Source organism: Protopterus annectens, chromosome 11.part0 (genome assembly GCF_019279795.1).
Source record: "Protopterus annectens isolate FY-2018-M chromosome 11.part0, PAN1.0, whole genome shotgun sequence".
NCBI classification, from domain to species: Eukaryota; Metazoa; Chordata; order Ceratodontiformes; family Protopteridae; genus Protopterus; species Protopterus annectens.
The window spans coordinates 1,472,985,223-1,473,002,715 of NC_056745.1; the positions used below are offsets into that span (position 1 = coordinate 1,472,985,223).

The 17,493-nt window shown below is 37.3% G+C and overlaps 1 protein-coding gene across 1 annotated transcript in view; it reads right to left on the reverse strand.

Moving 5' to 3' along the window:
- The window catches only part of IL17REL (interleukin 17 receptor E like), an 877,228-nt gene extending 863,427 nt beyond the window's left edge, over nucleotides 1–13,801 (reverse strand). Inside the window, exon 1 of the mRNA XM_044088776.1 lies at nucleotides 13,621–13,801. Within this exon, the coding sequence (XP_043944711.1) occupies nucleotides 13,621–13,725 (105 nt within the window). The 5' untranslated portion in view covers nucleotides 13,726–13,801. The remainder of the gene's footprint in view (nucleotides 1–13,620) is intronic.
- Between the last annotated feature and the right edge of the window lie 3,692 nt (nucleotides 13,802–17,493).

Sequence of the window (17,493 nt, forward strand, 5' to 3'; positions counted from 1 at the left end):
TTTATTTTACATTTGTTTACTAGAGTAGTACACTGATCATAGCTGACCATTTGTAAATACTGCCCAGGCACTTATCACTTTGCAAAACAAAATAATGATGAAATTCGTGCTGCCTCCCTACAAACAAGTCTGTAGATTTTATCTGCAACATCTTTAAAATCAGATTCCTTTTATTTATGCAACTAATTTACAGGATTTAGTAACTTGATCCTCGGCTGTGTGACCGCATTTTCTCCGCTCACAGCTATCTGCTCCTAACACGGTATCCTAACTGGGCTGCACTTAGCTATAAGCTTATAGAGTAAGGGAGACAGGGACTGGCTAACAATTTAGACGTGTGAAGACACAGGGAGAGAACAGATTCCTCACCAAAAATATGTTTATTTCTTAAATTAAGTGAAAAACATCTGCATAAATAATTTAAGCATTAATGGGCAAAATATGGCTGATGACCTATTAGAGTTCTTATTTTTGTCAGCACGTAAACTAGGAAGGGTCTAACCCCTATCTCTTTATTTTGATGTTCAGTTCTAATGTCATATTATGAGTTATTTGTTGCTGCCCTTCTTTAAAAAGACAACCCTGAACCTACATATCCAGACATGGCTGCTGCTTTTTCCCCTTCAGCCCTTGGTGAGTTTGTATTGATTTCATATTTGCTTAACACTACATTTAATTTGATTTTGTTTTGGAGGGACAAATGAAGTCATAACAGTCACCCATATTTATTATCTCTTGAACTAGCTTTGGTATAAATTTCTGGTCACTTGATACTTAATTACATAGGAATTTCGAAGGAGGGTTTATAAAGCTTGTCATTAAAGCAGTGACATAAAAGTTTGTTTTCAGACCTAGGGTTGCTTTATCCTAGCCTTCCCACATTTTTCAGTTCATTTACTTGTGTTTTGTGTGTTTGGATGTATTGTAAGCAACCAATAGCTGTTATTTTTAGTGGAGTTACTATTAAAGAAGCAGTATGTATCTCTGTTGTGTAGAAGATTATTTATAAATGAGTATCATATGGATCTATTAGACTGTAAATAAAAAGGCTGCTGTCATCCGATTTTTTGAATGATTATATACAAGAGGTAATAGGGCATGCTACAACCACAAACAGTGTAAACCCTGGGGTGAGGGGGTAAAGAAGCAAGAGGGCAAAGAGTTTGGCACATGGTCCTGGAGAGGACAAATTAAGCTGGAGAGAGGGTAGTGGGAGGTAGACATAGCCAATAACTGGGCCAAGTAGAGACATGATACACAAAGGTCATTACCTGAAGTAAAACTGTCAAAAGATATTATTATGCTATATCAAGATTAGTTTCAATTAGGTGATGATGAAAAAAAAATTTTTTTTTGGTCCAGGCTCTATTTATTTCTAATTGTATAGTGCCAAGTTGGTCTTTGTACTGCTAGATGAAATTTGGTCAGGACTTTCCCTACTTTTTTCTGTAGGTGCTGTGGGAGCTTTATATTTGCCTAAGCTACCACTAACATAGGCAGATAGGGCCTCAATTTAATGTCTTATCTAAAGGATGACACAATCAGGAGTGCAACCCCCCCACCCCCGATGCTGCATTACAGTGTCATCAATCCATCTACCTGAGGTGGTGAAAGAACCCACAACCTTCTACATCAAAGAAAAGTGTGCTACCTGCTGTACCACACACAAACAATGCTGAAATGGGGTAATGAGCTATAAAACAAGATTTCTTTTACAAAAAAAATAAGCTGTAACAAAAAGTTATTCTGGCTTCTTGCTACAGTTCTTAACAAACAAACCTGACTGAGACCAACTGTCCCTTCAGCAGTTATGATTCACGATCACAACAGCATAAATTATTATGAAACTCCTTCTTGGGGCCAATCAACACCTCAGCTACAGCACCAAATATGCACCTTTACAGCTTATACCCCGTGTCAGCAGTCATGATTCATGATCACGATAGCTTAAATTATTATGAAACTCCTTTGTGGGGCCAATCAACACCTCAGCTATAGCACCAAATATGCAACTTTACAGCTTGTATCCCATGTCAGCAATCATGATTCATGATCATGATAGCTTAAATTATTATGAAACTCCTTTGTGGGGCCAATCAACACCTCAGCTATAGCACCAAATATGCAACTTTACAGCTTGTATCCCGTGCAGCCGCCCCTTTTGCCCACCACTGTTTATGGGCCTGCTTCTATTACTGTGTTAAATGTTGCAGTAATAAGTCATATTTATATTTATGGATTGGAGAAAATATATGAGCCCTGGCAAAAATCAATAGTGCATTGAAATATTCAAACATTAAAAGTAGTTATTGTGTAAATATCAACCACAGTGACTTATATCTAGAAATCCTTATCATACATATGGTACGAAAGGTTGAAAACAGCGAGGGTTACAGACTTTGCACAAAGACTTTACTTGCTGGGGACACAGTAATGCTCACTTTGCTTTTATTCTATAACTTTATAATACACTACATTACTTGATGGTATACAATGTTATTTCAGTCTTGTTTACTCAGAGACTGGTGCTGTATTTTGAATTTCAATCTGTTTCATTGCTGGCTGGTACTATCAGTTGTTGTAAGATACTTAGTACAACAGTTATCGTGTTACTGTAGTTTTTATCACCATCACTGTAACTGTGTCCTTCCTGCCTTCATGGCTACTTAACTGCTGAAGGTGATCTTGCCAAAAAAATCCATCAGGTTGAGTAAGTATGGCCTGCCTTTGACAAATCTAAACTGAGATGGGTCCAGTGTTTGGAAGTTCCCTATGGCTTCTGTCTTTTTAATTTCTCCAAGACTTTTGGGTTTCTAATACCATGACAGAATGGACACCATTCCTAAGTCAAAGCATGATTAAAGGTCATGAAATTAGTACTGTTTCAATCTTTGATGTTAGTTAGAAGTGCTCTTCCAGTACCCAGTGTGCCCAGTAATGGCTCCTTCTGCAGTCTGTATGGAGTTACATATGTTACATGTATTGGTAACAAATCTAAGTACGATTGTAAGTTCCTTTTTTTAAGACCCATTGCTCCTTCTACTGTTTGAACTGTCTGGGATCCTTCTTCCATAATGCCCTCATATCTGCCTACAAATCCTGGTATTTTATGACTTTGTGTCTCTCTGTATATAAGACACTGTTGTCACTGGGTGTGGAAATCTCCATGATCAGTGCTACTTTTGTCTTCTCTTCATGGACTACTATATCTGGTTTTCTTACATCTATTTTTTGAACTGTTGGTAATGGGTGATCCCATGTGATATAAACTGGATAGAGCAAGGCAACAAGAACGGCTTCTAATAACGAGTTACCTGAACGCACATATCAGGACAGACTGAACAGGATATCAGGACTGCCTGGGTCCACATGGCTGGGGCATCTGGATTAAAGAAACAGAGGCCATTGCAGACTTCTGTCTGGCAAATGGCTTGATAGTAATCAACACGTGGTACAGAAAGAAATACAATCACAAGATCACATGATCACATACAAGAGTGGCCAACATGCAACTCAGGCAGACTTCTTCTTGGTAAGGAAAGGGTACTGGGGTAGAATCCGTGATTGCAAAGTCATCCCCAATGAAACAGTCAGTCCACAGCATAAACCACTGGTTGCAGCAATCAGCTGCAAGCAATGGTCAGAGAGGGCTCTAAGATCAACAGAGACCAGACTGAAGACCTGGAAGTTGACTGGAGAGAAAGCACAACAGTTCAAGGAATTACTCAGGACTCCAGCATCTCAAGAAGAGGAAAAAGGTGGAGTTGAAGAAGAATGGTACCACCTCAAAACAGCACGTGTGAGGACGACAGAACAGATATGTGGCCAAGCCAGTATGGAAATAAGTTACGTAAGGAAAGGTAGTGGATGAATGCAGAAGCCCAGGAAGTCATCAAAGCAAAGGAGTGTACGAAAAAGTGTAAGACAGAAATGATGGACCAGGCTAAGAAGGACGACTGATCGGCTAACAAACAGGCTACGAAATAACAAAGAACAAGGCATCCGAGGAACTCTACCAGTTTCTGGAAAGTGACTCAGCAGATGACACAAAGACACTATATCAGGTTGCAAGGCAAAGATAGAAAGATAAAGATAGTCAGACATCATTCTTAGGAGATTCCAGCAGGTGAGCTAGGTGATAAATGGCTCCTGATAGCACTCATAGCAGTATGGAAAGAAAGGCATATCTCAGATGACTGAAGAACAAGCATGCTAGTGCCAGTGTTCAAGAACAAAGGCGACATTCACAACTGTGGACAGTACAGAGGTATCATAATCCTGCCACATTGCAAGAATGTTTTGCAGAGGGTGAGTGATAAAACAATATGCAGAATAGTAAAAAGTAAGATGCGAGATGAGCCATTTGGATTCAGATCAAGAGATGCAGCATAACTGACCGAATGTTTGCATTGAGACAGATACTTGAGAAGATACCAGAAATGTGGAAAGAGTTCAACTGGGCATTCCTAGACTTGGAGATAGCATGTGATAAGGTCCCAGGAAAGCTGATTTGGGTAGTCCTATGGTGGTTCAAAGTTCCAGAAACACTGATAGAATTAGTGCAGGCTATGTACAAGGACCCAGTGACTCAATACAAACAGTGTTTGGTCTCACAGAAGGGTTCCTAGTGGGAGTGGGTGCACATCAAGGATCAAGGTTCAGTTCTGAACCCACTGTTGCTCATAATGGTGATTAACTACATTAGTATACAGGTCTGAGGGGACAGATCAACACAGTTGTAGAACAAACCAAACCTCACACCACAAGTTCCAGGCCAGATTAATTCACTCAGTTTAGTACACAGACTGATTTATTAAAATAAAAAAATAACTTCTGCAGTAAAAGTTAACAGCAAAACTTCAAAGTCTTATACCATTAAGAGCAAATAACACTTCTCTGGTGCCTCAGCTTTCAGAAAAGCCATTTCAGAGTACATTTTTTTGCTGCTAAACATACACTTAAATACATGCATTTGATCAATTAAATAATCATCCAATTAAGAATTCACTAAAAAACTACCCACTGCTCCCAAAGGGACAGAATCCAGGGTATCTAAACAGAAATTTTTGTGACCAACCTGGGTTACAACAAGGGAATAAGAAGAGAAGTTGTCAGGATCAGCAGTGTGGTGCCGGATATAATTCCCGAACCAACAAATGAGGACAATGGACATAAGGAAACGGGACTTTGTAATAATATAAATGTGAGCGGGTTTGGATATATTGTTAATTTGTCCGAATGCATTATTAGTAATGAAGAAAAAATGTTTTACACAGGGGTTTGAAATTTATCCCAACATCTCTTCCCAGAATGTATGAGTTAAAGGGGAAAGTATTTCATTTTGTTCCCAAGTTACATTTAATAGATTTCTATTGAAATCAAACAAAAGGTTTAGAAGCAGATGTGAACAATGCAAGTTTTGTAGATGCTGCAAGTTATGAGAGTTTTTTTCTTGTAATTCTGACTTAGAATGCAATGCTTATAGTAATTTTGATACTAGTGGTGTTTCTTATAAAAGCACATTTTTGCCTCATTTCAAGTGTGATAAAATTGAAATGTTTCATCGTATGTTAAATTATGCGATAGAGCAAGAGTGCAATAAGGTTTTTCAGAAGTGAAATTCAATATAATATGAGACAAAAAATAACGGGTCACTTTAAAACATTTAAGGCAAAGAAAGGAACTTATATTTAAGCCAACAATCAGAAAGGACTGAAGACCAGGGGAGCCCCTGGAATGACATTTTAGAGTTGAGAAAACTGCATTGGCAGCTCAGATTGTATGCTACCAACCACCCTGGTTTAAATAAGGGACTGTCCATGGTCAGTGTACTAAGGCTTAAGTCTTATGTTGTATAAAACTGGTCCAGATTTCAATTCGATTAAATTTATTGTTCCTTGACATATTCCACACTATTTTTGACTTTAAATGCATTATAAAGTTAGGTACTGTTGTGGTTTAGATTATTATGCTTTATGAATTTTGATGTGTGTGATTCTGTTTTCAGTTATGGTTTCAGCTTGTTTTAACATTTAGAGTATATTGGTACATTAAGAACATTTATTTGAGGTAATGATGCATCATGTGATCCTGTGGAGGGATATAAAAGGATGGTGTTGTTTTTTAGTGATTTGATTCTGATGAAGTAACTTGTTTATGAAAGTGCTTAATCCTGGTCTGTATTAAATTTATTTGCCTCTACACCTGCCTTCATTTTTCATTAGGACTCCTCTGCTGCTTGTGCTTTGGATTTCTGAACTCATATTTAAGTCTGCAGATAAGGGGGGACAACTAGTAATAATGCATTACACATAATACGTAAATATGTGTTTACAGCATCTAGAAAATTATAAAATCTATGATAAAGTAGGTTTCTTAACTTATCAGAAGATGGTTAAGAACTATGAAGAATTAATACATAAAGGGGTTAGACTAAATTATTTTAGTCATGAAGATGCTAAAAATAAGTTTTTAAATAAAAGCAGTGAGTTGGCAAAGTTTTTTTGTGTGCCCAAAATACATAAAAGCAAGGTTAACCCTCCAGGTCATCCCATTGTAACTGCCTGCAATTATGTAACCTATAATTTTGGTGTTTTTTGCATCAATCTTTGTTAAAAACGGTGATACAACTACCTTCCTATATCAAAGACAGCTTTGATTTTCTGGATAAAGTAAAGAATATAATATGGCAAAAGAACATGTTTTTTATTGTGATAGATGTAGTCAGCCTATACACCAGTGTAAAACATAGTGATGGCATAGAAGATATAGAATCTTTTCTGGGGAAAAGCCCCAGTACACAGGATATTATAGAACTGACATTGTTCTGTTTGGAAAATAATATATTTGAATTTGATGGCTCTCTGTATCATCAGATGTGTGGGACAGCAATGTGGGCAGCTTTTTCTCCCACATATGCTAATTTATTTATGGGTTTGTATGAAAATCTATATGTGTATAAGAATGACTTTTTTAGAAAACATGTTCATTTTTACAGATACATTGATGATTTGATTTTATAATAACCCAACTGACCACCAAAACTTCAAATACCTTAGAAACACTACAAAAAAACTTACCTATCTTGATAAAAAAAATTATTACCTTCAACACCAACAAAATCAAAATCATAACCCCAAAAAATTCTGGTCAGGAATCAATAAACTGCTCCATCCAGGCAATACCAAAACACCTACTCCAGCTAGCTTAGTGCAGACTCCACCCAACTTAATAGCAAGTACATTCAACACCTTCTTCTCTGAAACAGTCACCTCTCTAGCAAAGACCATGATTACCCACACTTCCCTCAAAATGACCTCTCCTCAAAATAACACCCCCACTCTAACATTTAGTACAGTCTCCACAACCTATATACACAAATTACTCTCAAAACTTATACCATGCACTCCTTCAGCCAACCTACTACCAGCTGAATATCTGCAGCTTGCAGCAGCTGAAGTAGCATACCCAGTCTCCATCTTAATTAATAGAACAATAACTGAATCTACTATTCCTTCCCTCTGGAAAGTCTCCCATATCATTCCTCTGCATAAAGGAGGAAACACTAATGAACTTTCCAACTTTCGTCCTATAGCCTTATTATCACCTCTATCTAAACTTATGGAACACTGTATACACCAACAACTTCTACATCATCTTTTACATAATAACCTACTTTCTGACTCCCAACATGGTTTTAGACCTTTCCATAGCACCTCCACTGCTCTTCTCTCCTTTTCAGACACTATCAACAAAAATCGCAATAACAATCTCTTCTCCTCTGCTTTATTTCTTGACCTCTCTAAAGCCTTTGATATGGTGAACCATCACCTTCTGCTAGACACTTTGAAATGTCTCTCTCTCGAACCTTTGGCATTGCACTGGTTTGACTCCTACTTGAAAGATAGACAACAAGCAGTCCTCTGGGACAGCCATCTTTCCTCTCTGCTCCCAGTCACTATCGGTGTCCCTCAAGGATCCATCTTAGGACCCCTTCTCTTCTCCATATTTATAAATAACCTGTCTACCTCTCTTCCCACTTCCACATGTATTCAATATGCAGACGATTCAACTCTCATCTGTTCTGCTGCTTCCCCAGCCGAACTTCATTCTTCTACCCAACAAGTCTTTACAGCAGCAGAAAAATGGTTCCAAGATATCTGTCTCCTCCTTAATCCCAAAAAAAACAAACTATTACTTTTCTCTCCTACCCTTAAATCCACCCCTCTCTCATTTTCAATTATGTCTGACAATGGCACTATCATTACACCTGACTGTTCCACTAAACTACTAGGCGTCACAATAGATAATCAACTAAACTTTGATTACCACATTGACCTAACCATCAAAGCTGTTAATAAAAAGATTGGTGCTCTTTATAGACTTAAGCCCTTTCTAACAGTATCTACAAGGGTGTCTCTAGCCCAAACTCATCTCATCTCCACACTATTGTATGTCTCCCCATCCTTTATAAACCTTTCAAACTCTAACCTTCAGAAACTTGCCATGGCCTATCATAGCATTGCCAGGTTTGCCACAGGTTACCCATTTCACACCATTCATTGTGTTAACCTCAAAAAGCTTGACTGGCTCGAACTCCAAAATCTTATTCTCCTACATCAATTAGTTATCACCTATAAAATCCTCCACTACCCTTCTAATACACCCGTACTAAATAACCTTGTTGTCCCTTACAGGAATCTTACTTCCCTTCGTTCAGCCAACAAACTACTAGTTGCCACTCTCAAAACACACAACAAAGTTGGTGACTCCTTGTTTACAAACGCCATTGGCTCATACTGGAATAAACTTCCCATAGAACTGACCTCTCTAGGGTCTTCTCAACTTTTCAAGAAACAACTGAGGAACTATTTTGAGTCTCACTGGCTATGCCCCTGCTCAAACCCTGACTGACCTGAGCATCCAACCCTCTTCTCATTCTCTCCATTTACCTCTATGCTTGTCCCCGTCACTAATACTACCCCTCTTCTGCAACTATCTACTACCCACTTGGATACTACTTTACCTCTGCAACCTGTTATCCCCCCATATTTATAGGTTGCTCCCAGCTATCAAATCTGCCTCTTAATCTATTGCCCTGGCACAAACGATTATAACAATTGTGAATACTGCGAATACTGTAAGCACCTACAGACGCTTATGTGATTTACTACTCTCTTTCTTTTATGGCTGTACTATTCCTACTACAGCAAAGAATTTGCAAACATAAATCATCTCTCTATGTTATAGCTATAGCTTTGTTAAGTTTGCTAATTATAGTTTCGTTTAAGTTTTGCTACTTATAGTTATTGTCAAATTGCTTTAGTACCATTGCTATGCTACATTGGACTAATTTTCTTATCATGCTTATAATTTTGCATCCCGTTGTACTATTTTTATGTTACCTTCTAGTATATAGTGGAGCTTTTCTCCTTGGGCCTCTGCTGAAAATGGACATGTATCCAGCCAGACTAGCCCGGTCAACAAATGTAAAATAAATAAAATAAATAAATACATTGTTTGCAAGGGGGCTATGCAGAGGTGGAAAAAGGTTTGAGATTACATTTGATGGGTTACAAAAAGGAAAGACAGTAAATTATCTGGATATTACAACAGAAGGGCAAGAAGATGGTAAACTTAAAACTAAAATATTTAGAAAAATGGTACAACCAAGCTTTATGTTGCATGGAACTAGTTGTCACCTCCCCCACACTATCTCTTCCATTTGTTATGGGGAAATGGTCAGGGCTAAACGTTTGTGCAGTGACAGGAAGGAATGTGAGAAGGAAGTTCAAAATACAGCTAACACATTTCTAGAAAGGGACTATGAGCCAGAGAAAGTATGGTTGGGGTATAATAAAGTAATGAACAAAAAAGTGAATAAAGCACAGAACATGCAGAAAAAATGCAGAGAAAAAAGAAAGTGAGTTATATTTTGTGTCTAAGTATACTAATTTTCTAACATTTTTAGAGAAAATAGTTAGATATTACTGGTCCTATATACAGAAAGAAAAATCCTGCCTAAAAAATGTTAAACTTTCTTTTTCATATAAAAGAGGCCAAAGTCTCAAGGGCATATTAGTACATGGAAAATTTGTGAGACCAAAATATAGAAAATAATGTAGTGAGATATGGAACTTTTCCATGTGACAATTGCACAGTATGCAAACACATAGCTGGTAGTTTTCAAAGCATTAATGGAAATAGAAATTGATAGAAGAGGCAGCATCACTTACAATAGTGAAAAGATTTTATATCGTTTAAAATGTCCTTGTGGATTATTTTATATTGGACAGAGCAAGAGAACTTTTTCTGCAAGATTAAAAGAGTTCATAAGGGACATCAAGAAGCAAAGATTTCAGAGTCCTGAAGCTATGCACTTTAAGGAACACCATAATGGAGACCCGCAGGGGTTACAGACAACTGTTTTGGAACAAGTAAATACTAGGTTTAGTTGTTGTTGTGTCTTTCGGCTTTTCCCAGTTAGGGGTCACCACAGCAGAACTCCGGTCTGCTAATGATTGGAGTAGATTTTTACGTGCCAAGTTGCCGACCATGACGCACAACCTTCAACGAAGGTAGCCCATTCATGCATGTCTCCACACAGAAGACGCTCTAGCTAAGAGTCGAACAGGATGTCTTACTGTGAGGTGACAATGCTACTGCAGCACCACCACTGCAGTACTGATGAAAAATTAAGGAACATGTAAGAAGGAAGGAAGCAATATTTATTTTAAAATATGATCCAATGTTTCCAAGAGGTTTGAATAGGGAATTCTCTTGGAAGATTTAATGTAAGAAGGTTAAAAACATAATAAGAGTTAACCTTCTTAGTTGGCTTTTTTAGTGAATTCTTAATTGGATGATTATTTAATTGATCAAATGCATGTATTTAAGTGTATGTTTACCAGCAGAAAGATGTATTCTGAAATGGCTTTTCTGAAAGGTGAGGTGCCAGAGAAGTGTTATTTGCTCTTAATGGTATAAGAGTTTGAAGTTTTGCTGTTATCTTTTACTGCCGAAGTTATTTTTTTTATTTTAATAAATCATTGTGTACTAAACTGAGTGAATTCATCTGGCCTGGAACTTGTGGTGTGAGATCAACAAAGGTGCTGTATGCAGATGATGTGGCAGTACAGGCAGATTCAGCAAGAACTTCGGCATAGGATAAGAGAATGGAATGCAAAACTGAAGGCACATGGGATGAAATGAAGCACCGATAAGACTATGGTAATGGCAGTAAATTGGGGAAATCAGAAGTAGCTGAGAACAGAGATAGAAGGGAAGATAGTGGAATAGGTTAACAACTTCAAGTATCTGGGAGGGGTGGTTGATGAGGGAAGTCTGAATGATGAGGAGATCAAAAACAGAATCAGAGAGGCTGCAGCCAACTAGCATAGAGTGTCTGGATAGTGCAGGATAAAAGGATACCAAAGTAACCGAAAAGTAAGGTGCACAAAACAGTGGTGTAACCAGTACTACTGTATGGTACAGAAACCTGGGCAGTAAAGGCAGAGCAGATGTGAAAGCTAGAGGTGATGGACATGAAGCATCTGAGATGGGTGGCAGGATGCCTGGACAGATGAATTAATGAGGACATAAGAGCAGAGGCCAAAGTAGCTTAATTTGCAGAAAAGGTTAAAGAGAACAGATTGTGATGCTTCAGACATATGGGTAGAAAAGCAGAATTTAATATAGGGAAGAATATTTGGGACAGACAAGAAGAATGCAAGAGGAAAGGAGGGTGTCCAGCAAAGAGGGGGATGGATTGTGTTAGAGAAGACTTGTGACAGTCAGGCATGAGTGTCAAAGAAGGTAGGACAGTGGCATTGAACAGAGAAAGATGGTGACACTTGACACGACACCCAGATTCCACGTAGAAAAATAGGAACAAGGGGTTTGATGATGATGATGATGGTGCAAACAGTATTACTGCAGCTGAGATCTTACCATTCGTATGGGGCTACCTAAGAGCCTTAGAGTAAGACAGTATAAATCACTTGCATCAAAGCGTTAAAGTGAAACTGTAGTGTCTGTCACATAATTTGCAATGTAGGTTTTGAACTCTATCTATGTGGACCTCTTTAAAATCATAGAAAAAAGTCTGAGTTCATCTGGATACTAAAATGTACCCCGATACCATAAATATAGAAGCAGGTACCCCCTAACACATGCACACGTGTGCACACACAGATACACACATGCACACACATATTCTTACCCCTTCCATGTACACACATACACAAAACACACAGCCATACTCATGTATACACACAGACACAAACACAATCAACCATTCACACATATCTAGACATACTCATATACATGCGCAGCCAAAAGCAAACCTGTACAATCAAACACAAACTGGAAATAAGCAATAATTGTCTGAGTACATTTTTCTGTTGTTACTATTATGCAAAAAATACACACATTTACTGATAATTTCACCTTTTACATTTAACATGATTCCACATAAGAACCACACACAGCACTTAAAAGTTTATGACTTGCCCCTTAAACCTCCAGAGGGGAGTCTAGACATCTTTGAGAAATGCTCGCTTGCAGGTTTAAAACTATGACCAAATGAATGCACTTCATGTTCAGTCTTGTGTATGATTTTCTTGCTGCATTCACACACATTCTGTGGGACTTGAAGTGAGCTACTTACCAAATCAACAGTCCTTGGTTCGAAATGATAAAAACATTTGCACCAAGCAGACTTCTCAGTTAAATTCATAAAATAAATAGCATTAGCTGTGCAATCATTAGTTGTGAGAGGTATGTCAGTGCGCAGAAAGGTGGATGATAACAAGAGCATCGGTACAGTAACTTTTTAATGCCTGCAAACTCTGCCTCATACTGCAATTAGAAATACTGGAAAAGAAACTTGGACTAAAACGTCAGTGTACCAATTTTAGCACTGCTACTGTCTATACTGTACTAAGGATGTTTTGCTAAGTGTGACTCTGCTAGAATCGCTTGCTAACCTGACTACAGTCACAGTATAATGCTACTCTCACTTCTGCCTTAGAAATACAATGTGTATAAAATGCACAACTGTCATCAGCAGGGCCATAAGCTGATTTGCAGGGCATTCATTGCTTGGAAAGCTCTGCTGGTGTATAAAAAGCATTGTATCGAACTGCAATTAAGGGGAGGAATCGTACACATTTACAAAGGGTGGCACTTGAAGATGACAATTGTTGAGTTAGCATGTTGTTTTAATCACAGTACAATATACATCCAAATGTTACCAGAATGATAGTATTCAAGTGTCATTTGTAAGAATTAGGGGGTTCTCAAGCAGCAATGTAGTAAAAAGAGTGTTATAACTAAGCCGTTTGTCTGTACCATACAATATCCTTTATGACTTGGCTGCCATATATAATACACAATTCATGTGCTGCAGATTAAACCTATATTATTTGTCCTGCCTGAAATAGTTTTTTTATACATTTTGTACATAAAGCATATTGCAAACTCTAATAAAAATGATACATCAGGGAGCATCTAAAACTGCATTAAAAACAGTGTCCCTACATATACTATACCAAGAATTGTCAACAGATGAAGTATACAAGTACTTATACCTGTGCAAACCAAAAAAGTGTGTTTTGTTACCTGAGAACATGTAAGTCCGCACTCTGTAATGTTGGTGATTCTTTCACAGATAAAGCCAGCACAGCTAACAACAAGTACGGCAACACACAAGTTCTGTCTGCCCATGTTCAGCTAAACAGGTTGTATGAAGCTGAAAGAGCCCAGCTGCTGCTCTCCGTAAACTACTTCTTGTCTTATGCTAAAAGTTGAGACTGCCCTGTGGTACTGAATACCTCGTCAAGCACCTCCTACTAACAGTGACAGTGGAAGCAGCCAGTAACTGTCAGCTGAACTACGTATGTCATCTTTTATTTCATAACATCCTAATATTACTCCTTCTTAGAAGTGGCAAGATCATTGAAGAAATGTTGGCACCACAAACAGGAAAAATACTCATAATGAAGCAAAGATTAGTAACTCAGAAAATCGTTGTCAGCATATACAGCTGCAGCATTGTGACCAGGAAATTCTGTATAAAATAATGCCTAAATGATGCTTTAGTTTCATTCATCTTGTTTCAGTAAGTGATTAACAAACACAATAAATGATTATCCTAGCAGTATGCTGCAAAGTTTTCTATTCACCTGTATCCCCATAGATAGTAAAATTAGTGCTATGAAGTCCTATAGCCTAAATTCAGAAACAGCAAAACACTGTGTATGTCCAGCTTCTACACTTCAAGGAATAGCAGCAAACTGTTTCCAAGCAGAAATAGCCTTATACAAAATAAAATGCTGCACTTTAAAGTTCTGTGGAAGGCTCATGGGTAGTTATATTATGTATGTTGTCCAGAAGACCACTAAGAAGCTTATCCCAGTTTTCCAATTGACCCAGAGCACCGTCAGGTTAATTGATTTGCTCAGAGTCACACAGAAGGGAAGTGGAGGTTGAGACTATCAAATCCACAACTGGCAGAAAAGCCTTAATTCTCTATGCTGCTGCCAGACTCCGCATCATTAAAATATACATACCAAATGCTTGACTACTCAGGCTAAGCTTACAGAAATATCAAAAACAAAAAGATAAATCCATGACAGGCAACACAGGAACACAAGGTAGATCCAAAAAGATTTATTTAAGCGCTTTTCAGCTCTCAATACAGCAGCCTTCCTCAGAATAAAAACCTTTATACAACACTTTCCTTTTATACAAAAAAAGGCGCAAAAATAAAACAATCATTCAATTAATTAGTAAATTAATATAAATATTAACCTAAAAATACTCAAACAACATCTTCTTAAAGGTAAATGAATGAATGAGTGTACCTAGAAGTGTATTACTACTGAGAATTGATGCACCATAACCTGAAGTTGATTTCTACGATATAGTATATAAACAGATTCAGCCAAGACTTGATAAAACCCGTACATAAGATATGTGTGTGTGTATGTACAAGCACCTAACTGTTTTTTTAATTTACAAAAAATTTTGAATAATAAATTGTAAATAAAAAACTGAAAAATAATGGCTAAATAGATAAATATTGTATGTAGTTAATACCTTAACAGGTCAAAGCTGTTCACAAATACAAATGTGTACACATAAAAAACTAGATGAATACAAATAATGACACATAAAAATTCATTAATTCATAAGTAATTATGCATGAATATGCATAAAATACCCAAAAGTTCAAAAATGTTTCTCGGGCTAATAAATTGACCTCATTAAACCAATTAAGGAAGTTATTAATATTGGTTAAATTTTTTTCAATTTTTTTCAATTTTTTTAAGCTTACAGAAATATGCTAGTTTGCATCTGTCAAATACTAGTACTGAACTGAAGCTGGAGTCAGTGCTACTGTACTATAGGAAAGCAGTTTCAATCAGAGGGATAAAAAAACCTGGCCTCTGAACTGAAGGTATCGGTAATATTTGGTATTTTATGTCATCTTCAGAGAGTAAAAATGTAGTATGTTATCAGAAGCACAGCTGCATTTTCCATGGGAAAGGCTTTGTTTCAAATCAAGAAATCAAGCCTTTCCAAGACACACACACACACACACACACACACACACACACACACACACACACACACACACACACACACATACATGTGCAAACATCACACACATGATCACTGATGGAAATCAGTTATTCAGTCAAAATAAATGCAAACGTCATCATCGCCTGTATATTGGCAGTGATTTCAGTATGAAATTAATGTGTGCTATGCAGTTCATGCGAGACACATCTATAATTCCTGCACATTGTTGAACTGTTACTGATTATATCCTGTACTTTTTTGAGCTCTCTTTACTAATTTACAATGGTGATCACCCCTTTTCTTGCCCCAAGTACCACCACCAGTTATAGTTGAAAAAATATCCCTAAACTTTAGTTGTATGGAAAATAAGTCACAATTAAGCACATTTCTGAATACTTTCACATATAATGAATTGTTGTTTTATTTCAGAAGTCTGCTGCAAACACACCATATTATTTTCTATTTGAGCGTGTAAATAATCAGAGAGGAAAAGTAAAAACTAAGAGAATCTGATAAAGTAAATACACTGTCTGTTATAATTACGGAAAACATAATCAAACGACAAACTATGTGCTGCTTCTGATTACTAGAAGACATTAATCAAACAGAAAGCATTCTGTGAACACAGAAAACCACTCCATGGACGGACTAAAGCAATCTAGAGTAGCCTAACCTGTGATTGCTTTGAGATAGTATATTCAGAGTTCAGATGAACAGCTGCTATCAATTGCAGGTAAAATTCAAGGATATCCACTATAGCAAAAAAAAAAAAAGCAAAAACAAAAAAAAAACAAAGGAAGCAAACATGCAAATCCAGCCGGAGAGGAGAGGAGAGAGGGAATGCTGTTAGGGACACCTTTATTTTTCATTCTATTAATGATGTTACACAAAGAATGAAAGAGAAGGTGCACCAAAAAATGGTATATACGAACCGTGGAAAGGGCAAATTAGAAGAATATCCTACACAGGGAAAAAAAAGGAGAAAAAAAAGGAAATAGACAACTGGAAATTTAATCTTGAAGTGAAAGATCCCAGATAAAGTGATGGATGATGGCAGAGAGTATACTAATGGCAACAAAGTATTACTAATACATGGGATTACGGAATGTAACCAATCATTCCATGGGCACTGAAAAGATCAGTAAGATACTAATACATGGTGTCACGGAATGTATCCAATCATTCCACGGGTACTGAAAAGATCAGTAAGATACTAATACATGGCGTTACGGAATGTAACCAATCATTCCATGGGCACTGAAAAGATCAGTAAGATACTAATACATGGTGTCACGGAATGTAACCAATCATTCCACTGGTACTGAAAAGATCAGTAAGATACTAATACATGGCGTTACGGAATGTAACCAATCATTCCATGGGCACTGAAAAGATCAGTAAGATACTAATACATGGTGTCACGGAATGTATCCAATCATTCTACGGGTACTGAAAAGATCAGTAAGATACTAATACATGGTGTCACGGAATGTATCCAATCATTCCACTGGTACTGAAAAGATCAGTAAGATACTAATACATGGCGTTACGGAATGTAACCAATCATTCCATGGGCACTGAAAAGATCAGTAAGATACTAATACATGGTGTCACGGAATGTAACCAATCATTCCATGGGTACTGAAAAGATCAGTAAGATACTAATACATGGCATTACGGAATGTAAACAATCATTCCACGGGCACTGAAAAGATCAGTAAGATACTAATACATGGCATTAAGGAATGTAACCAATCATTCCATGGGCACTGAAAAGATCAGTAATATACTAATACATGGTGTTACGGAATGTAACCAGTCATTCCATGGGCACTGAAAAGATCAGTAAGATACTAATACATGGCGTTACGGAATGTAACCAATCATTCCATGGGCACTGAAAAGATC